This window comes from Salvelinus alpinus, chromosome 8 (assembly GCF_045679555.1).
Source record: "Salvelinus alpinus chromosome 8, SLU_Salpinus.1, whole genome shotgun sequence".
Classification (NCBI taxonomy): domain Eukaryota; kingdom Metazoa; phylum Chordata; class Actinopteri; order Salmoniformes; family Salmonidae; genus Salvelinus; species Salvelinus alpinus.
The window spans coordinates 44,104,019-44,127,071 of record NC_092093.1 but is presented as its reverse complement, the minus strand read 5'-3'; the positions used below and the strand labels follow the sequence as shown (position 1 = coordinate 44,127,071).

General features: G+C 45.5%; 1 protein-coding gene across 1 annotated transcript; it reads right to left on the bottom strand.

Moving 5' to 3' along the window:
- Positions 1-3,491: 3,491 nt before the first annotated feature.
- Positions 3,492-15,905, bottom strand: LOC139583187 (uncharacterized). The gene is made up of 21 exons (XM_071414015.1): positions 15,782-15,905; positions 15,619-15,695; positions 11,231-11,326; positions 11,017-11,141; positions 10,631-10,774; positions 10,393-10,479; positions 10,151-10,312; positions 9,934-10,030; positions 9,487-9,704; positions 9,170-9,326; positions 8,735-8,943; positions 8,456-8,573; positions 8,092-8,294; positions 7,715-7,829; positions 7,388-7,557; positions 7,067-7,164; positions 6,860-6,990; positions 5,810-5,999; positions 3,926-4,067; positions 3,706-3,823; positions 3,492-3,588 (listed from the first exon to the last, which is right to left on the bottom strand). Exons 1-21 carry the CDS (start codon positions 15,802-15,804, stop codon positions 3,518-3,520), a joined length of 2,751 nt encoding a protein of 916 aa, XP_071270116.1. The 5' UTR covers positions 15,805-15,905; the 3' UTR covers positions 3,492-3,517.
- Between the last annotated feature and the right edge of the window lie 7,148 nt (positions 15,906-23,053).

Below are 23,053 nucleotides of genomic sequence, written 5' to 3'. Positions count from 1 at the left end.
ATATTAGAAGAATGCAATTTGTGAACTTATGTAGATATTCTAACCAAAGTGTTTTGATAACTTAGAATAGAATAAACCATTCTTCACATAATTGTTAAGGGTGTGTACTGGAGGTGAAGTCAGGTGCAGGAGAGCAGAGTGTAGTTAACAGGCACACTTTTTATTCCGGTCCAAACGAAAGCACATAAGTACATAAAATGTGCCCAAAACACGGAACATAAACAAAAGTCTGGTGCGTAACAATACCCACATATCATCAAAACAATTTCACACAAAGACATAGCCCGCTGTGGCCTGCTGGAGGTCATTTTGCAGGGCTCAGGCAGTGCTCCACCTTGCACAAAGGCGGAGGTAGCGGTCCTGCTGCTGGGTTGTTGCCCTCCTACAGCCTCCTCCAAGTCTCATGATGTACTGGCCTGTCTCCTGGTAGCGCCTCCATGCTCTGGACACTACGCTGACAGACACAGCAAACCTTCTTGCCACAGCTCGCATTGATGTGCCATCCTGGATGAGCTGCACTACCTGAGCCACTTGTGTGGGTTGTAGACTCCGTCTCATGCTACCACTAGAGTGAGAGCACCGCCAGCATTCAAAAGTGACCAAAACATCAGCCAGGAAGCATAGGAACTGAGAAGTGGTCTGTGGTCACCACCTGCAGAATCACTCCTTTATTGGGGGTGTCTTGCTAATTGCCTATAATTTCCACCTTTTGTCTATTCCATTTGCACAACAGCATGTGAAATTTATTGTCAATCAGTGTTGCTTCCTAAGTGGACAGTTTGATTTCACAGAAGTGTGATTGACTTGGAGTTACATTGTGTTTAAGTGTTCCCTTTATTTTTTTGAGCAGTGTATTTGGATTTATTTAACACTTCTTTGGGTTACTACATTATTCCATATGGGTTATTTCATAGTTGTGATGTCTTCACTATTATTCTACAATGTAGAAAATAGTAAAAATAAAGAAAAACCCTTGACTGGTACTGTATATATTTTCCATTATTTCCCCCTAATCCTACCACCCATCCCTGAATTGGAGTAAACTAATGGACAATGTTGTGTCTGGACTGTCATTAAATCAAATCATTTCTCTGTAATTATGTGATTAAACTAATCATGTAAACTTTAACTTGGAAGTCGTGGCACCATGGGAAAATGTTTATAGAGTCTATTTCTCGAATCGACTCTTCAGATATTTTCATATCGAGTACAGTCTTGTATTAATGTATTATTCTTACCTCATCAGTTCTCATTACTGAACGTCGCAAAACCTTGGATATCTGCACGAACCCTAGCATAAATTATCAGCAATATATTACGCTACTGACCTAGTCAAAGCTTCCTCCGGAATCTCACCGTACAGCTGTAGTTACTGAACTCAACCTGCAGGTTTGAGTAGGAGGAAGCAGCTGCAGGCAAGGTTTGACAGGTGTGTACTTGCCAAGAGACCCAAGAAACTCAGACCACACCAAGCCAACTCAGATTTGGCTTCTGCCAGCAATTCTGCAGGAGCAAGCCCCTCACCCCTCCCAAAAAGCAAAGTCAACAGGTGCAGTGCCCCTTTAAAAACACCTGGAAATTTAAGTAGCAAAGTGATTTACATTGCAAGAGAAAGTTGTCAAATATTTGGCATAATGTCAGAAGCCAAGGGGAAATGTACACATTTCATTCCCTTGGTTAGTTCGTCACAGGATGCATTGGCAATGTGAAAGGGGCAACCCTCCTACTTTGTGGGAATACTGTTGTGCACCCCTTTGAGAAAGCCTTAAAGTGCACGGCAGAAGGCCTTGATGCCATGTACCTGGGTCACCAAGACTGTCAAGTCTTAAAGTTATTAGAACATTTAGGTATTGTGTCAGTGTTATCGCTGGTCCTGAAATGTTGGAAAGATCTGAACCAGTGTTTAAATGTTGATAGAATTGTATTACTTTATTGAACAATAGCTTCACTGCCATGACCAAGTGTCAGTGTCCCAACTACTTCTGTTGAGGGGGCACACCATTTGTCAAGTTAACCCTGGACTAGCTAGCTCATTACTCAGCACCACTTTAGTGCTGGTACACTGAACTTGACATGATAATTGCCTCAAATAGGTATTAAGAGTTTTAATTGAACAAAATTAGTTCTTAAACTTGTCAAACAGGGGGCGCTGTTTTCACTTTGGAAAAAATCTTGCCCAATTTAAACGGCCTCGTACTCTATTCTAGATCATACAATATGCATATTATTATTACTATTGGATAGAAAACACTCAAGTTTCTAAAACTGTTTGAATTATATCTGTGAGTAAAACAGAACTCATTTGGCAGCAAACTTCCATATAGGAAGTGAAAAATCTGAAAACGAGGTTCTGTTTCAGGGCCTGCCCATTCAACTGGCTTTTATTTATCGATATGCATGCACTTCATACGCCTTCCACTAGATGTCAACAGGCAGTGGAAGGTGGAATGGGGTGTCTAGCTTGATCTGAGGTCAAATAAGAGCTTGGAGTGACAGGTCCGGTATTTTCTTTGTCCTCGAAGGCGCGCAGGGGAGCTCGACATTGTCTTCTGAAAAGCGTTCGGTATACACGGCGAATATCTCCAGCTCTGATTTTATTTGATACATAACATCATAAAGTAGGTTTTTTCAACCGAGTTTTGTTTATTCAACATTTATTGGGACTGAGTTTTCCGTTCTTTGCGCCAAGTGGATGGGAACGTTAGCAACCTTGGCTAGCATTGTGGCGCGAATTCGACAGAAATGAACATTCTAAAACCAAACGATTTATTCTGGAAATAGGACTCCTTGTACAACATTGATGGAAGCTCAGCAAAAGAAAACATTGATGTTATTTCGTATTTCTGTGGAATATGTAGAATCCAACAGGGCGGAGAATGTGAGCGCTGTCTCACAATAATGTATTTTGTAAAGTTATTTTTAAAAATCTAACACAGCGGTTGCATTAAGAACCAGTGTATCTTTCATTTGCCATACAACAAGTATTTTTATGTAAAGTTTGATGAGTTTTTTGGTCAGATTAGGTGAGGGTCCAAAATATCTCCTACATTCTGGGGAAATGTTGCTACGTATTCACAATGTATAACCACGATTTGCAGCTCTAAATATGCACATTTTCAAACAAAACAAATGTTTGTCCAAAGGTTAGTGATTAATTTGATCTTTTGCTGGTTTTTGCGAAAGCCACCTTTGCGGTGAATAAATGCGTTTGGCTATTGTGGTAAGCTAATATAATTCTATATTGTGTTTGCTGTAAAACACTTAAAATCTGAAATATTGGCTGGATTCACAAGATGTTTATCTTTCATTTGCTGTATTGGACTTGTGATTTCATGAAAATTATGATATCCCTGTCCCGTTAGGCTAGGCATGCTAGTCAGCTTTTTTGATGAGGATCCCGGATCCGGGAGAGAGAAGCGGTAGAGGTTTTAAAATGCTGATTAAACCAATCTGAATTTAAATGTAAAGTTGTACAATGAAGCACAAACAAATAAAAGGAATACTTTTATTACATTTTTTAAACAAAGTTAGACAGAAGAATAGGTCCAGATGAGATCTGCAGATGGCTGATGTCTGCAGCTCTGCGACCTAGAACAAGATCATACAAAGGGTCAGGAGGACAGGATGAAGTTCATACTAATGTGGCTAACCTTACAGGGCCATTGGAGGCTAGAAATCTCAAGAGGGGTAGAGTTATGAACATACTTCTTGAGCCAGTTGGTTTGAGAGGCTCTGCGTTCCTAAGGGGGCTTGCACACTGGCCAGAGCAGATGCCATCAGGTTTGGTGGTGTCGCAGAGGACTGCATCACAATGAACAAAGATCTATGGAGAGGAGAGTTATTGTTAATATAAACAATTTTTAAAAATGACTCAAGCTAGCGTCACAAAGAATGTAGGCCCTTCAGAGCAACTGGTCTAAATTACCTGTTCTTTCAGGACCGTCCCATCCGTGATGAAGGTGAACATCTTGACTGAGAAGCGTTTGATGTGAGCGGGTACATGAACCCTGGCGTCTGCAACAACTGGATGGAAGACTAGGATGTAGCGGTCATCAAGATTCTCACAACTGAGGGAAACAAAATAGAATACATTTGCTTTAAACGTTAGGCAACAGAACACCAATTTCTTGGTTAAGTTCAAGTAGTCCCTCCCTGTTTGGTGTGTAGTGACTGACCCTGGGTTCTAATCATTTTCAGCCTGGCTACCCCTCCACATCACTCCAGCCAAAGGCCATCCGCACAATGGAGTGAGATTGATATAGCAGAAATAATTCAGGGTTCATATAGGTTCATATAAAAATCAGCAAAAAAAAAAAAAGTTGTCCTCACTGTCAACTACATTAATTTTCATTAATCTTAATGTGTAAATATTTCTATGAACATAAGATTCAACAACCGAGACAAACTGAACAAGTTCCACAGACATGTGACTAACAGAAATTGAATAATGTGTCCCTGAAGGGGGGGGGGGGTCAAAAATAGCAGTCAGTATCTGGTGTGGCCACCAGCTGCATTAAGTACTGCATCACCTCATGGACTGCACCAGATTTGCCAGTTCTTGCTGTGAGATGTTACCCCACTCTTCCATCAAGGCACCTGCAAGTTCTGAGACATTTGTGGGGGGGGGGGGGGGGGCCTAGCCCTCACCCGCCGAGCCAACCGGTCCCAGACGTGCTCAATGGGATCCGTCCTCGTCGCTGGCCATGGCAGAACTGACATTCCCGTCTTGCAGGAAAACACACACAGAACGAGCAATATGGCATTGTCATGTCAGGATGAGCCTGCAGGAAGGGTACCACATGAGGGAGAAGGATGTCTTCCCTGTAATGCACAGCATTGTCGTCAATCTCACAAGCTCAGTCTGATGCTGTGACACCGCCCCAGACCATGACGGCCCCTCCACCGCCAAATCTATCCCGCTCCAGAGTACAGGCCTCAGTGTAACGCTCATTCCGGCGACAATAAACGCGAATCTGACCATCACCCCTGGTGAGACAAAACCGCGACTCGGCAGTGAAGAGCACCCTTTGCCAGTCCTGTCTGATCCAGCGACGGTGGGTTTGTGCCCATAGGCGACGTTGTTGCCGGTGATATCTGGTGAGGATCTGCCTTACAACAGGCCTATTGCAAACACTGAGCACTGATGGAGGGATTGTGCATTCCTGGTGTAAAATCAGGCAGTGGTTGCCATCCTGTCCCACACGTGTAATGTTTGGATGTACCAATCCTGGGCAGGTGTTACATGTGGTCTGCCACTGCGAGGACGATCAGCTGTCCGTCCTGTCTCCCTGTAGCGCTGTCTTAGGCGTCTCACAGCACGGACATCGCAATTTATTGCCCTGACCATGTTTGCAGTCCTCATGCCTCCTTGCAGCATGCCTAAAGCACGTTCACGCAGATGAGCAGGGACCCTGGGAATCTTTCTTGGTGTTTTCGAGTCAGTCGAAAGTCCTCTAGTGGCCTAAGTTTCCATAATGGTCCCCTTAATTGTCTACCGTATGTAAGCGTCTTAACCGTTCCACTGGTGCATGTTCACTAATTGTTTATGGTTCAATGAACAAGCAGGGGAAAGTGTTTAAACCCTTTGCAATGAAGATCTGTGAAGTTATGGATTTTTACAAATTCTTTGAAAGACAGGGTCCTGAAAACGGGACGTTTACTTTTTTGCCCAGTGTGCAGACAAGCAAACTGCTGGCAACAAGAAATTAAGACAAGTAAACCCTTAATGTTTAAATCCTAGTAAATGTCACTTGGTTATCCTGCCCAAGACAAGTCTCCAAGTTTGTATATCAAAAGTCATGCTAGCTACCCGTCCACAATGAGGTCCCAGCTAGGTAGAGTGGTCCTGTCCTCATGTAGAGTTGCCCAGCAGTTCTCCAAGACCAGTGCAAGCCGAGGGTCAGTAGACCGCATCAGCTCCACCTCAAAATACAGAGGCTGTTTCAAGTACTTCACCACTGGGTAGTCCTCAGTTTGGTAGAATAAGTCATAAGAAACATCTGAAAACAGAAATCAAATTGTCACATGAGCCAAATACAAGAGGTATTCTTGCAAGTAATTAAACAATGCAGTTAAAAATACCTACAAAAGAAATAAGTAGCAAATAATTAAAGAGCAGCAGTAAAATAACAGCGAGGCTATATACAGATACAGAGTCAATGTACATGGGCAGTGAAGTTGGACTTTTATTTCCCTCACCAACTTTAAACATCTGCTATCTGAGCAGCTAACCGGTCGCTGCAGCTGTACATAGTCCATCTGTAAACAGCCCACCCAATTTACCTACCTCATCCCCTTACTGTTTTTATTTATTTACTTTTCTGCACACCAGTATCTCTACTTGCACATGATCATCTGATGATTTCACGTGTTATTCTGCTAAATTGTAATTATTCGCTCCTATGGCCTATTTATTGCCTACCTCCTCATGCCTTTTGCACAACATGTATATAGACTCAATTTTCTCCCTACTGTGTTATTGACTTGTTTACTACATGTGTAACTCTGTTGTCTGTTCACACTGCTATGCTTTCTTGGCCAGGTCGCAGTTGTAAATGAGAACTTGTTCTCAACTAGCCTACCTGGTTAAATAAAGGTGAAATAAAATAAAAAGTTGAGGTAATACGTACAAGTAGGTAGAGTTATTAAAGTGACTATGCATAGATATAGCAGCAGTGTAAAGGGGGGAATGCAAAAAGTCAGGGCAGCCATGTGATTAGATGTTAATGAACTGGGGAAACGCTGTTGGAAAAATATAGTCTACTTAAGTTTAGGTTCAAGGTAAAAATGTAACCTCAACATTCAGTGAATAGAACACCCATATTCAGACAGGGTTGCACCCAAACTAGTCTAGTTTTACCCTGGGCTTGTCTCATTTGGACCACTAGCTGTCCCACTCCAGGATCAGCCTTAGGGTCGCTGTTCCTTGGCGTAGTACGGAATGCCATGGTCTCAGCGTCGTTGAGCAGGTAGTAGCAGGAGACTGTGTGCCTGAAAGAAGCAGTTAAACCAGTGAGGGATACGCATATGACTGAGGGGCGGTCAAGACCTAGTGGCACATTCTTACCGATAGTCTGGATTGATTAGACCTTTCCTACTTTGATGTTTGCCCATGCTGTGGTGAATGGCGATTTCATTCTCGTACACCATGACATCGTCAAAGAACTACAAAGAGAGGGAAGGCCTATTAGAGCTGCAAACTTATCAGTACAAGTACAGCGTTAGACAAATAATTTACAGTACAGAAAGGTAAAGTCTAGACACCTGGGCCTGTGTCAGCGCAGGAGTGCTAACATAGGCGCAAATAACCCCTGCAATTAAACTGGGTCACAGCTCAGCACTCCTAATCTGAGACACTTTACAACTACGGGCCCAGAAACAGTCTTACTGTTCTGGTGGTGCCACAGGAGTTGAGGTTGAAGGAGAAGAAGGCAAAGCGGTCATTGCTGAAGACAGGTTTACATGACTGGTCACTCAAGGTCAGGTATTCAGGGTTTAGGTTGCGAACAGATTCCACCTTCACTGCCAGTGCAGTCACTGTGCCATTGGAGTAGCACTCTGAAATAAAAGCAAAGTGTTCAACAACGCAAGTGTAGAAAAGGTAGTGTACCCTTACCCAATTCAACATGCTGTTCTTGTAATATTTAATCACCTCTTTATAACTTTCTAGTAGTCTTAGTCAAGTATAAAGCATATGACTCAATTTAAAACAAACCAGTCATGGTCAAGGGGAAGTAGCAGGCAAGCGAGAGGTCGTTGAGTTGCCACATGTTAGGGGTCTCCAAGAGCAACAAGTCTACTCTGGCTCTGATAGAGTCAGACTGCACCGTCTTAAAAAAATAAAAATAATTCAGGGGTAGGCAAGTACAATATAATAGCTGGACAAGATTAAACTGATGGTCAGGAACAGTCACTGCTAATTGGCCACAGAAAAGTACAAATCTGGAAACTGGGTCTGACAACCCCTGGCTTATTAGGTAGTTCAATGAAGTCAGCTGATCCACATGAACCACCATTGTGACATACATTTGGCTTACAAGGGTAGTGTAGTGGCATTAGAGCTACAAGTAAACATGAGCCGACAGCTCATACCTCAAAAACTGTATCAGGAGCGGTGTACGGCACTACGATACTGACGTGAGTGCTGTTGTCAGTGGGACTATACAGCTCAATGTCTAGCTCCCTCCATGAACCAGCATGAAGCATCATGATTTGGAAGTTGTCCCCTTGGCTCCCATATTTCACAGAAATGTAGAAATTTTCCTGGTCGCAGAATCCGGTGGTGGTGGGAGGAACTAAAGGGGTAAAGGACAAATTCAGTTCTGTCATGACAAATAATAATCGAATCCTTTAGTTGATCTGAAACACCTGGCTGGGTGCATGTAATATGATGCCTAACATCCTTGAGTCATTCTACTGAAGGGAGCTAGAGGAGATTTAACCCAAGTGGCCTTACCAACATCTTCCAGGGAGGCCTCCAGCTCCACATGGTGGGGGAATGGGATTTGTTCAGGCAGGATGAGCAGACCGAAGACCAGAGGGAGGAAGTAGACAGTTGTCAAGGGATTAGGGTTCTGCAGATTGTGGAAAAATAGCATCACATGTTGGTAGTGTTCTGCATGTCATCTGTTCAAGTACTCTAAACTGAAAATCCCAAAATGTTATTTTACGAGATCTTCTACTGGCATAAATATATTTACAACATTCTACAATCGATTTGACCAAAGGGACTTACATGTTTCAGGACAACTTCATCCGAGAAGGGCACTTGCAGCGAGAAGGTCTTTGAGCTGTTGGCGAAGCGGTGCTCCTGAAAGTCAAAGCCTCTGGCATTGCACTCCGTGACAGTCAGCACCCCAGTAGTGAAAGTAATGTTAATCAGCGCCACATCATGGAGGAAGGTCCCTACGAGGACATTGAACACCTTCTGCTCAGGAACTATGTCTAGAAGACAAAGGGTAGAGGCCAATATGGGTTAAACAGCTACGTTTAATGGGGTGTGTTAATGCACAAAACATTGCAGATAGTAATTGAATTAGAGCCATCAGTGTCATTTTTGTATTAGGGACCAGCAAGCTATGACTTCCTACTTGGGCTAGCACCTGTTTAGACGTTGGGAAACAGTTCAGCACTAAACAGCCTGCCTTTACTACAAATGAAGCAGACTTACTTTCAGTAACATGTGGAGGCCTGGGCATCAGAGGGGTAGTGATGGGAAAGAGGACCTTATATCGCGTGTCAGCCTGTGTGTCCTCTGCCCTCCACAGCAACTCAAGCATGGGTTCAACAGTGTAGGTTATGTGGTATGAATAATCTGGAGCGTGACTCTGCACTCAGAATGAAGTAATAACAAATCAGGTAATTAATGTAATCTTAAGAGGGTTGTGTTCAGTTGGCACCAAACAGATAAATTGACTAGTCCAATATGCTAATTAACCATGACAAATTGTTAGTTGTGCTGTAATGAACATGTAAGTCATGTCAGACCTTGTAGTAGCCATCAGGTGACTCCACAGGAAGCTCAATGACAAAATGAGACTCTGTGATTGACAGCTTGTAGCGTCTGATGGCCATCATGGTTTTGTCCAACCTCTGGCCATCGATGCCCATGTGAGTCTCCAGGATCTTGACGGCGCTAGAGCTCAGCGTGGGGATGCGGCGAGGCACGTACCAGGTGATCACCTCATCAGTGAAGATCAAGCCACCTGCAGAGGGACCAAATGAGCAATTCCATAGGCACATTGATTAGTGATCCGCAATGCTAAGTTACCCCAGCTCAGTGGTGAAGCTGCCAATACAACTAATCAAGGGGGTTCACCAATCAGTTCAGTCAGGTGTGATCAATGAAGCTGGGACAACACCTATGCTACAGCAGTACTCCAAGCAGGAATGAAAACATAGTGAGAGTCCCATTTAAACAGCATATACACATACCTGTAGGACAGACAGCAGTCGAAACCATGATGGCCAACCTGCGAACCTGCTTGTAGTAAGTGGACACACTGAAGACCTCCATGGGAACTCCTGCCACCTGGGGAGAGAAGGACAATGATCCTTCTACATGACAGGCGTATTCTAGCCAATAAATGTCTGCCATGTTAACAGGGAAGTGATACACCAGGATGCAGAAGATGCTTGGGCAGAGGCTCACTTCTTCAGCGTAGGTCTCCGGCATGTTGTAGGGGCTTCGCAACACCAGTCTTGTTGGGGTAGTCATTGCACCGTAGCCAGCTCGGTGAGCATCCTTCAGCACCATGACCTTCGAGTCAGGGGTGTGGAATGTCATCTTCCAGATGCTGTTTGGCGCAACGGCCTGCCAAGGGAAAATAGCATCTCAGTTTAGAGAAGTCATTCATGCCAGGCGTATAAAAACAATCTATTCATGAGACATACGTCAGGGATGGAATCCTGCCAGGTCTCTTGAACTTCCTGGCCATCCATGGTGACTGGGACTTCTGGAGTGACCATGAGGGTTGACACCTAAGGGACAGAGCAAGTCGCCGAAGCGTGCTCAGTAAATTCTAACACAACCATTGCCTGCCAGCACCCCCCCCCCCCAATCCAAATGTACTGTAAAGCCATGTATTGATATGGCCACCTGAAAATCTAGGGATGATCAGGATTGCCTCACCTCCATGTAGTTCCTGTCACAGAGAATTTCCCGGGACGCCCAGCGGGAGTAGCTGCATGTCTCGGTCACGTCATGCTGGACCTGCTTTGACAGGCCATCGCCATAAATTTGGAATCGCAGGCCAAGGTTAAATGTCTCATCCGCCTATGGAACAAATTTAGTACTGGGTCAAGTTCATTATGCACTAAACATAACTGGCTGAAACAAGGGTTGACTACCTAGAACGCTGGTAGTGTTGCAAGAGCTTTTGACATTAGTTTCCCTAAATGAATACACATTAGTGACTCAAGGAGTTAACAGACACGAGATAACCAGCTTGACAAAGGACCAGATCGAGAAACCCCATAGTTGTCATTTGTGAACCTAAATGTCCCTTTAAGATTTACCTGGTTGTCAACATAACAGCCCAACAAGGACACAAAGACTTTAGTGTTCCCCCAAGGGTCAGAGTCCATGCTGTATCCACACTGGGCAGCCAAGGTGGGCGACAACGGTATAATGTCAGTGCCATCTGAAAGCACAGCGGTGGATAAGAGCAGAGCAGATTTGAGAGGAACGTTTACATAAACGTGGAGATTCTTCTGTACTCAATCTACTCACTGATGGCAGCAATTTCTAGCTGGCTACCCACAGCCAGAGCTTCGTCCAATGTTATCCTCACGATATTCCAAAGGCACTTAGACCTCAAACCACCATCTGTTTGGAGAGAAGGTGCCAGTAAGTCATATTGATCAGTGGTAAGTAGGTACAGATACAATACAGGCAAAAATTACACAACTTAGATAATTTGGCGTAGCAGTCGGATGTCTGTTTAGTTTGTCTTGTCCCGTGCATATCACTTATTCTTCGTATACATTTTTAATCTCAATCTACAGACATGCTCTCCTGCAACCCACCTCACCCAATGTGGTATGGATCTAATATTTTTTTATACTTTAGAACCGGAACCCCCTTCAGAAGCTAGCCAGCTAACAGCTAGTAGTCAGTTAGCCACTGCTAGCGGTCATTACCATTGACTCAGACATCTGCCAGCCTCAGCCCGGTCAATTCCTGCCCGTCTGCAGAGCGCAATATCAACCCAGAGCATACCAGACTGCTTTATCTCTACCACAACTCCAGATTCCTACTGCAAGCTCTGAACTTTTACTCCAGATCATCGCAGCTAGCTAACTGCTATCTGAGTGGCTACTCCTGGCTAACGTCTGTCCTGGAGCTAGCCTCGAGCTAGGACCCATCTCCCAGCTAGCCGAAGAGATCCAGACAATTCCTGGGGTTCAGTAACTTTTGCCAATTGACTTGGACCATTTGCTGCCGACACGGAGCTCCGCCGATCCATCACGACTGGTCTGCCGATGTAACTGTCCGAGGGGGTTACTTCAGACTCTCCCGTTGCGACATCCGAGGCCCATCTACTAGCCCCGGCCTGCTAGCTGTCTGAAATCCCCGTGCCTCCAGCTCACCTAGCTACTCACTGGACCCTACGATCACTTGGCTACACATACCTCTCCCTAATGTCAAGATGGCTTGTCTACTGCCGTTTTGGTTAGTCTTATTTCACTGTAGAGCCTCCAGCCATGATCAATATGCCTTAGCTAGCCCTTTTGTTCCACCCCCCACACGCGGTGACCTCACCTGGCTTAAAAGGTGCATCTAGAGACAAAACCTCTCATCGTCACTCAATGACTAGGCTTACCTCCACTGTAGTCACATCCTACCACACCCTTGTCGGTACATTATGCCTTGAATCTATTCTACCGCGCCCAGAAATCTGCTCCTTTTACTCTGTTCCGAACGCACTAGACGACCAGTTTTTGGCCTTCAGCCATACTCTTATCCTACTCCTCCGGTGATGTAGATGTTAACCAAGAAGGCCCTGCAGCCCCCAGCATCACTCCCCTTCCCCAGGCGTTCTCATTTGTTGACTTCTGTAACCGTAAAAGCATTGTTTCATGCATGTTAACATTAGAAGCCTCAAGTTGATTTACTCACTGCTTTAGCACACTCCGCCAACCCGTATGTCCTAGCCGTGTCTGAATCCTGGCTTAGGAAGGCCACCAAAAATGTCCATCACTAACTATAACATTTCCGACAAGATAGAACTGCCAAAGGTGGCAGAGTTGAAAACTACTGCAGAGATAGCATGACAGAACTCTGCAGGCTATCCAGGTCTGTGCCCAAACAAGTCAAGCTTCTACTTTTAAAAAAAACAGCACCTTTCCAGAAACAAGTTTCTCACCGTTGCTGCTTGTTATAGACCACCTTCAGCCCCCAGCTGGTCCCTGGACACCATATGTGAATTGATCACCCCCCATCCATCTTCAGAGTTCGTACGGTTAGGTGACCTTAGCTGGGACATGCTCAACATCCCGGCCACCCTACAATATAAGCTAGATGCCCTCAATCTCAAACAAATTATCAATGAACCTACCAGGTACAACCCCAAATCCGTGAACACGGGCAACCTCATAGATATCCTTACCAGCTTGCCCTCTAAATACACCTCTGCTGTCTTCAACCAGGATCTCAGTGATCACTGCCTCATTGCTTGTGTGCATAATGGGTCCACGGTCAAACAAAAACCCATCACTGTCAAACGCTCGCTAAAACACTTCAGCGAGCAGGCCTTTCTAATCGACCTGGCCCGGGTATCCTGGAAGGATATTGACCTCATCCCGCCAGTAGAGGATGCCTGGTTGCTCTTCAAAAGGGCTTTCCTCAACATTTTAAATAAGCATGCCCCATTCTAAAAATGTAGAACTAAGACCAGATATAACACTTAGTTCACCCCAGACTTGACTGCCCTTGACCAGCACAAAAACATTATGTGGCGTTCTGCATTAGCATCAAATAGCCCCCGCGATATGCAGCTTTTCAGGGAAGTCAGGAACCAATATACTCAGTCGGTTAGGAACGCTAAGGCTAGCTTTTTCAAACAGAAACTTGCTTCCTGTAGCACTAACACCAAAAAGTTCTGGGACACTAATGTCAATGGAGATTAAGAGCACCTCCTCCCAGCTCCCCACTGAGGATAGAAAACACTCACCACCGATAAAGCTACGATTATTGATCATATCAATATGCATTCCTCTACAGCTGGCCATACTTTCTACCTGGCAACTCCTACCCCGGCCAACACCTCAGCACCCCCTGCAGCAACTTGCCCAAACCCCCACCCACTTCTCCTTCACCCAAAACCAGACAGCCAATGTTATGAAAGAGCTGCAAATTCTGGATCCCTACAAAATCAGCTGGGCTATACAATATGGACCTCAAATTATCTGCCAAAATTGTTGCAACCACTATTACTAGCCTATTAAACCTCTTTGGTATCGTCTGAGATCCCCAAAGACTGGAAAGCTGCCGCAGTCATCCCCCTCTTCAAAGGGGGAGACACGCGACCAAAACTGTTATAGATCTATATCCATCCGGTCCTGACTTTCTAAAATCTTCAAAAGCCAAGTTAACAAACAGATGACCAACCATTTCAAATCCCACCGTCGCTTCACTATGCAATCTGTTTTCCGAGCTGGTCATGGGTGCACCTCAGCCATGCTCAAGGTCCTAAACGATATCATAACCGCCATCAATAGAAGACAATACTGTGCAACCGTATTCAACCTGGCCAAGGCTTTCGACTGTCAATCACCGCATTCTTATTGGCAGACTCAATAGCTTTGGCTTCTCAAATGACTGCCTCACCAACTACTTCTCCGATAGTGTTCAGTGTGTCAAATCAGAGGGCCTGTTGTCCGGACCTCCGGCAGTCTCTGGGGGTGTCACAGGGTTCAGTTCTTAGGCAAACTCTTTTCTCTGTATATAGCAATGATGTCGCTCTTGCTGCTGGTGATTCTCTAATACACCTCTACACAGATGACATTCTGTATACTTCTGGCCCTTCTTTGGACACTGTGCTAACAAACCTCCAAACAAGCTTCAACGCCATACAACACGCCTCCCGTGGCATCCAACTGCTTTTAAATGCTAGTAAAACTAAGTGCATGCTCTTCAACCGATTTCTGCCTGCACCTTCCCGTCCGACTAGCATCACTACTCTGGACAGTTCTAACATAAAATGTGGACAACTACCTAGGTGTTAGGTTAGACTAAACTCTCCTTCCAGACTCACATTAAGCATCTCCAATCCTAAATTAAATCTAGAATCGGCTTCCTATTTCACAACAATGCCTCGTTCACTCATGCTGCCAAACATACCCTCGTAAAATTGCCTATCCTTCCAAGCCTTGACTTCGGCGACGTCATTTACAAAATAGCCTCCAACACTACTCAGCAAATTGGATGCAGTCTATCACAGTGCCACCCGTTTTGTCACCAAAGCCCCATATACTACCCACCACTGCGACCTGTATGCTCTTGTTGGCTGGCCCTCACTACAATACCGTCACCTAACCCACTGGCTCCAGGTCATCTATAAGTCTTTGCTGGGTAAAGCCCTGCCTTATCTCAGCTCACCATAGCAACACCCACCCGTAGCACATGCTCCAGCAGGTATATTGCACTGGTCATGACCAAAACCAACACCTCCTTTCCTTCAAGTTCTCTGCTGCCAAATGACTGGAACATAATGCAAAAATCTCTGAAGCTGGAGTTTTATATCTCCCTCTCTAATTAAGCATCAGTTGTCAGAGCAGCTTACCAATCAATATGTAAACAGCACACCCAACTACCTCACCCTCATATTATTACTTACCCTCTTGCACCCCAGTATCTCTACTTCCACATCATCATCTGCACATCTCACACCAGTGTTAATGCTAAATTGTAATTATTTCACCTCTATGGCCTACCTACATTTGCACAACTGTACATAGATTTTTCTATTGTGTTATTGACTGTACATTTGTTTATGTGCAACTGTTATTTTTGTCATCCTGCTTTGCTTTATCTCGGTCAGGTCACAGTTGTAAATGAGAACTTGTGCTCAACTGGCCTACCTGGTTAAATAAATAAAAAAATTAGGTAGCACTAACCTGGATGTGAACTGGGCTTGGAACTAGGCCTCTGGAACAGACCAGAGACTGCAACAGCTAGGAAAATCCATGTCACACTAAGATAAGAATACAAAAATATATAACTCATTAATTTTTCCAGATGTAAAAAGTACACTGCATAAGAAAAGCTCAGAAGACTTACAAACATCCAAAAACATGCATCATGCCAAATCAAAAGGGAGCTTTGGCATGTAGGTGGCCCACCACAGTCAAACAACCAAGAGCAGACCAGCTGTAAACTATACCACTGGAACACGGGAATTGCTGTCTCATGTGGCCCTCCCCAGGTGTTTTATCTGGTAGCCAATCACACTGGCAGCAAGTGACAGTCATTAGCAATTAACAGCCCACATTCACAGCATGTTAGCAGTAATCAGAGGGCAGAACAGTCGGATAGAAATGTGTTACACAGAACTGACATGCTTCCCTGTCATGTAGAGTAAATGTGTTTGAGTGCCTTGAGTGCCTTCCCTGCATTTATATTTCTGCAAATGTACTTTTTTAATTCCATCTAGCTTATTTTTATTATTCCTTTTATTATTCTAATTATGTCACATTCAACGGTATCAACCACATCAAACATATGGAAACCACATTTGACTCCTTTCCATTAATTCCATTCCAGCCATTACAATGAGCCCGTCCTCCTATAGCTCCTCCCACCAGCCTCCACTGCTCCCTACCTATCTATTCTGTCTGTCTATTCTCCTGAAGCACCACCGCAACACATCATATTTTGCTGCTACAATACGTCGACTTTCCCGGGGAAGCTGTGAAGCGAGCTGTATTTAGCCTATAGTGTGATTGTGTTTGAGTCTGTTATTAAGGATCGGACACTTAAAAAAAAAAATTCCCCTAAAATGACATACGCAAATCTAACTGCCTGTAACTCAGGACCTGAAGCAACTATATGCATTTTCTTGATACCATTTGAAAGGAAACACTTTGTAGTTTGTGTAAATTTGAAATTAATGTAGGAGAATATAACACACTAGATGCATTTTCTTGATACCATTTGAAAGGAAACACTTTGTAGTTTGTGTAAATTTGAAATTAATGTAGGAGAATATAACACACTAGATCTGGTAAAAGATAATACAAACACAAAAACATGCATTCCCCCCCCAAAAAAAAAAATCAGCATTTTTTGATTCCAAATGCAAGAGAAAGGCCATACTTTCAGATAGGAGTCTAGTTGTAATATATTTAGATTTTGGCCACCAGATGGAAGCAGTGTGTGTCCAAAGTTTCAGACTGATCCAGTGAAGATTTACATTACTGCACAATATGTTGTATCAAGTCTGCCAGGAGTTTGCCAATTGGTCAATTGATACATGTTCAAGTACATAACTATAGAGAACATACAAAAATGCTATGGTCATAACATTTTTTAGTTTACACACTCCCATGAATGTCATACATGATGGATCATTAGCTTATACACTAACTTTCACACATCTAGATGGCCGGGTGGGGTGGGTGTAGAGCCAGAGACAGCAGTGGGGTCAAACTGTAGACCCCAGTTCCTACATTTGAACATAAAATTGATTTTATCAAACAAAAATCATGTGAGCAACTCTCTGCAGAAAGAGTGGTATCGTTGACAAACTGTCTTTCAATATTCAAACTGAGAAAACAGGTGACAGCACTCGATAGTCAGAGGCGCCTAGGCCTCCTAGCTGCTGCCGTCCATGTTATACCTGTAAGGCCTGGGTGTCGGAGTGTGAAGTCAAGCGCAGGCAACAGCAGGTGCAATAACCAAATGTTCTTTAATGAACACGGAGAAAACTAGGCCACCCAACTAACACACTGGGTGACCACTTAAACAACCCCAGACACGGGAGGGGGAAACGAAAATAGTACAGCAAACACGATGCACGAAACAAACACCACCACTTACAAACAAACAATCCCGCACAAAGAAACGTGCGGGCCGGCTGACTAAATAAGCCCAACTAATTACACCCTCATACAAAACAGGTGCACCCAATAAACACATAAGGAGGGGGAGAAAAGGATCAGTGGCAGCTAATAGGCCGGTGACGACGACCGCCGAACGCCACCCGAACGGGAAGGAGAGCCTGCCTCGGTCGAAGTCGTGACAATACCATTGGGTTTGCTCCACATGCAGCCAAAACAGCGCTGGTACAACAGACACAATCTATGTCCCAGAAGGGACAAACACAAAAAACTATTTCAATGAGTTTCTGGAGAGCAATACAATGGTGGCGCCTAGCACTTCAAACTCCCAGTGGAGTTTTCCTTGGCACAATTCACAACCGGGTGACTTTGATCATAGACGCCTCCCTACAGGGATGGGAAGCAGTCTTGAACCAGTCCATGGGTCGATGGTGTATGGTCTGCACCATGGACAACAGCTCACATCAATGTACTGGACCTCAAGGCGGTTCACCTTGCACTCTGACTTTTTCTCTGAGTACTGAGAGGACAACATGTACTGACACGGACAGACAACACAACTGTGGTTGCACACATCAACCACCAGGGAGGATTGAGGTCAATGGCACTGCACCAGGTGTATTGCTCTCAGAGGGGATGGAGAATCAGGCAGCAGACCTTCTCTCCAGAGGAGGCCCTCTTCCCTCAGACTGGAGGATACATCCCACAGTAGTGGAGATGATCTGTTTCCAATGCAGGAATCAACCCATTGTCCAAGGGTCCAGCAGGCCCACTCGGGGTCAACGCACTATCACACAGATGGCCAAGGAGGCTGCTGTATGCATTTCCACCAATTCCCTTGCTCCCTCAGGTCTTGAGGAAGATGCGTCTCAAAAGCACGTCAGTTCTACTTGTTGCGCCACATTGGCCACAGCATCCTTGATTTTCAGACCTTATACAGCTGACAACCTCCCAACCATGGGAATTCCCTCTTCAAGCGGACCTCCTGTCACAAGCGAATGGCAAGTTTTGGCACCACAAACCTAACATATGAAGTTGTGGTTGTAGCCCCTGAATGTGACTGCCTTGTAGCTGCAAGGTTGCCCTCCTTGGTAATTGATACAGTTCAGGCAGCCAGGGCATCCTCTATGTGAACGCTGTATTCCCACAAGTGGAATGTGTTTAGGAAGTGGTGTGTCGACCATGCAGAACTAGCATCTTCCTGCCCAATTTCTATCATTCTGACTTTCCTCCAGGAGCTTATGGCTGAAGGGAAGTCCTCATCTACATTGAAAGTGTATATGGCAGCCATCTCTATGGGTCATGACCAGATTTCGGGTGCATCACCAGGGGCACACCCTCTAGCACCGCAATTCATGAAAGGTGCCCGCAGTCTATGGCCCGCTATGGCTCCTTCAGTACCCTCATGGGCGTTAGATGTTGTTCTACGATCACTTATGAGCCCACTGTTTGAGTCCCTGTCTTCACTTCAGCTATGTGAGCTCTCAGCCAAGACTGCCTTTCTATTGGCTATTGTTTCAGCCAAGCGTGTTATAGCATGTAATTCTTTTTCTACACATCCTTCATGCCTCCCTTTAGCAGAACATGGATCTAAGGCAGTGCTTCAGCCAAATCCAGCATTCTTACCTAAGGTGCTTTCCTCATCACATGCTAACCAGCCCTTGATCATAGTGGCATTTCACCCACCTTCCTACTCCTCACAGGAGTGTCGTGAGTTGCATACATTTTGCCCGGTTAGGGCATAGAGTGCCTATCTTGCTGCAACAAGAACTGTTCGTCAAACAGAACAGCTTTTTGTGTGTTATGGGTAGAACACCAAAGTTTGCTCTGTCTCGAAGTGGAGACTGGCACATCGGATTACCAACGCAGTGTCAAAATCATACGCTGCAGCATGTAGACCAACTCCAGATGGCGTGGTAGCACACTCCACCAGGGGTATGGCCACTTCATGGCCACCCTGGACCTCCCTATCTTTGCTGCTGCAAGCTGGGCAACATCCATGACTTTCATAAGGTGATACATTAGAATCCAAGATGGCGTAGCAGTCGGATGTGTCTTTGTCCTGTCTTGTCCCGTGTAAATAGTATTCGTATTTTTCGTATACATTTCGTATTTATTTTAATTTCACTTTCCATCTAGGAACTGAATATACATTCCTACATTCCGCCTCACCCAATGTGGTACGGACCAGCTATTTTTTATATACTTTAGAACCGTAACCACAATCAGAAGCTAGCCAGATAACTAGCTACTAGCTAGTAGTCAGTTAGCCACTGCCGCGGTCTTCGCCCTTAACTCGGACACAGCCAGCTTCAATACCGGGCCGATACCTGCCAGTCTGCAAGCGCGATATCAACCCAGAGCATATAGGACTGCTTTTTCTCTACCACATCACCGGATTCCTGACGCAAGCTCTGGACAATTACACCGTATTATCACAGCTAGCTAGCTGCAACCGAGTGGCTACTACTGGCTAACACCTCTGTCCCGAAGCAAGCACCAGTTAGCCTTGAGCTAGCCTCGAGCTAGGCCCATCTGCCGGCTAGCTGCAGCGCGATATCAACCCAGAGCATATAGGAATGCTTTTTCTCTACCACATCACCGGATTCCTGACGCAAGCTCTGGACAATTACACCGTATCATCACAGCTAGCTAGCTGCAACCGAGTGGCTACTACTGGCTAACACCTCTGTCCCGAAGCAAGCACCAGTTAGCCTTGAGCTAGCCTCGAGCTAGGCCCATCTGCCGGCTAGCTGCAAGCGCGATATCAACCCAGAGCATATAGGACTGCTTTTTCTCTACCACATCACCGGATTCCTGACGCAAGCTCTGGACAATTACACCGTATCATCACAGCTAGCTAGCTGCAACCGAGTGGCTACTACTGGCTAACACCTCTGTCCCGAAGCAAGCACCAGTTAGCCTTGAGCTAGCCTCGAGCTAGGCCCATCTGCCGGCTAGCTGAAGAGCTAGTGCCACTGCCACTGCCACGAAGCTAGCACCAGTTAGCAAACACTATTCTACAATTCACAACCTCTCTTTCGCCATCGCCATCTGGCTTGGATTCTCTGTCGACACAACCACGTCTGAGCAGACCCCCTCCGTCTGAGCAGACCACCCCCCGGGCTACTAACTTTACACGCCGCGTGCTAGCTTAGTGGAGGCCTCCTCTGCTCCATCTACGGCTGCCCCCTGGACACTATGATCACTTGGCTACATAGCTGATGCATGCTTGACTGTCCATTAATTCACGGTACTCCATTCTGTTTATTTGTGTCTTATCTGTCGGCTCTGTGCTTTAACTCAGGATCTGTGTGTAGTTAATCCGACCCTCTCTGCCTAGTCATCGCCATTTTTACCTGTTGTTGCTGTGTCAGACTAGCACCCTGTTATTGCTGCTGTTATCTTACCTGTTGTTTTAGCTAGCTCTCCCAATCAAGACCTGCAATCACTTTATGCCTTATTGTATGTCTCTCTCAAATATCAATATGCCTTGCATACTGTTGTTCAGGCTAGTTTTCATTGTCATTGTTTTGGTTTGCAATGGACCCTGTAGTTCCACTCTCCGTACCTCTGATACCCCCTTTGTCCCACCCCCCACACATGCGGTGACCTCACCCATTGAGACCAGCATGTCCAGAGATACAACCTCTCTTATCATCACCCAGTGCCTGGGCTTGCCTCCGCTGTACCCGCGCCCCTCCATACCCCTGTCTGCACATTATGCCCAGAATCTATTCTACCACGCCCATAAATCTGCTCCTTTTATTCTTTGTCCCCAACGCTCTAGGCGACCAGTTTTGATAGCCTTTAGCCGCACCCTCATCCTACTACTCCTCTGTTCCTCGGGTGATGTGGAGGTAAACCCAGGCCCTGCATGTCCCCAGTCACCCTCATTTGTTGACTTCTGCGATCGAAAAAGCCTTGGCCTCATGCATGTCAACATCAGAAGCCTCCTCCCTAAGTTTGCCTTACTCACCGCTTTAGCACACTCTGCCAATCCTGATGTCCTTGCCGTGTCCGAATCCTGGCTTAGGAAGGCCACCAAAAATTCTGAGATTTCCATACCCAACTATAACACTTTCCGTCAAGATAGAACTGCCAAAGGGGGAGGAGTTGCAATCTACTGCAGAGATAGCCTGCAAAGTTCTGTCATACTTTCCAGGTCTATGCCCAAACAGTTCGAACTTCTAATTTTAAAAATTAATCTCTCCAGAAATAAGTCTCTCACTGTTGCCGCCTGCTACCGACCCCCCTCAGCTCCCAGCTGTGCCCTGGACACCATCTGTGAATTGATCGCTCCCCATCTAGCTTCAGAGTTTGTTCTGTTAGGTGACCTAAACTGGGATATGCTTAACACCCCGGCAGTCCTACAATCCAAGCTTGATGCCCTCAATCTCACACAAATCATCAAGGAACCCACCAGGTACAACCCTAAATCCGTAAACATGGGCACCCTAATAGACATTATCCTGACCAACCTGCCCTCCAAATACACCTCTGCTGTCTTCAATCAAGATCTCAGCGATCACTGCCTCATTGCCTGTATCCGCCACGGGTCTGCGGTCAAACGACCACCCCTCATCACTGTCAAACGCTCCCTAAAACACTTCTGCGAGCAGGCCTTTCTAATCGACCTGGCCCGGGTACCCTGGAAGGATATTGACCTCATCCCGTCAGTTGAGGATGCCTGGTCATTCTTTAAATGTTACTTCCTCACCATATTAGACAAGCATGCTCCGTTCAAAAAATGCAGAACCAAGAACAGATATAGCCCTTGGTTCACTCCAGACCTGACTGCCCTCGACCAGCACAAAAACATCCTGTGGCGAACTGCAATAGCATCGAAGAGCCCCCGCGATATGCAACTGTTCAGGGAAGTCAGGAACCAATACACGCAGTCAGTCAGGAAAGCAAAGGCCAGCTTTTTCAAGCAGAAATTCGCATCCTGTAGCTCTAACTCCAAAAAGTTCTGGGATACTGTAAAGTCCATGGAGAACAAGAGCACCTCCTCCCAGCTGCCCACTGCACTGAGGCTAGGTAACACGGTCACCACCGATAAATCCGTGATAATCGAAGACTTCAACAAGCATTTCTCAATGGCTGGCCATGCCTTCTTCCTGGCGACTCCAACCTTGGCCAACAGCCCCGCCCCCCCCGCTGCTACTCGCCCAAGCCTCCCCAGCTTCTCCTTTACCCAAATCCAGATAGCAGATGTTCTGAAAGAGCTGGAAAACCTGGACCCATACAAATCAGCTGGGCTTGACAATCTGGACCCCCTATTTCTGAAACTGTCCGCCGCCATTGTCGCACCCCCTATTACCAGCCTGTTCAACCTCTCCTTCGTATCATCTGAGATCCCCAAGGATTGGAAAGCTGCCGCGGTCATCCCCCTCTTCAAAGGGGGAGACACCCTGGACCCAAACTGTTACAGACCTATATCCATCCTGCCCTGCCTATCTAAGGTCTTCGAAAGCCAAGTCAACAAACAGAT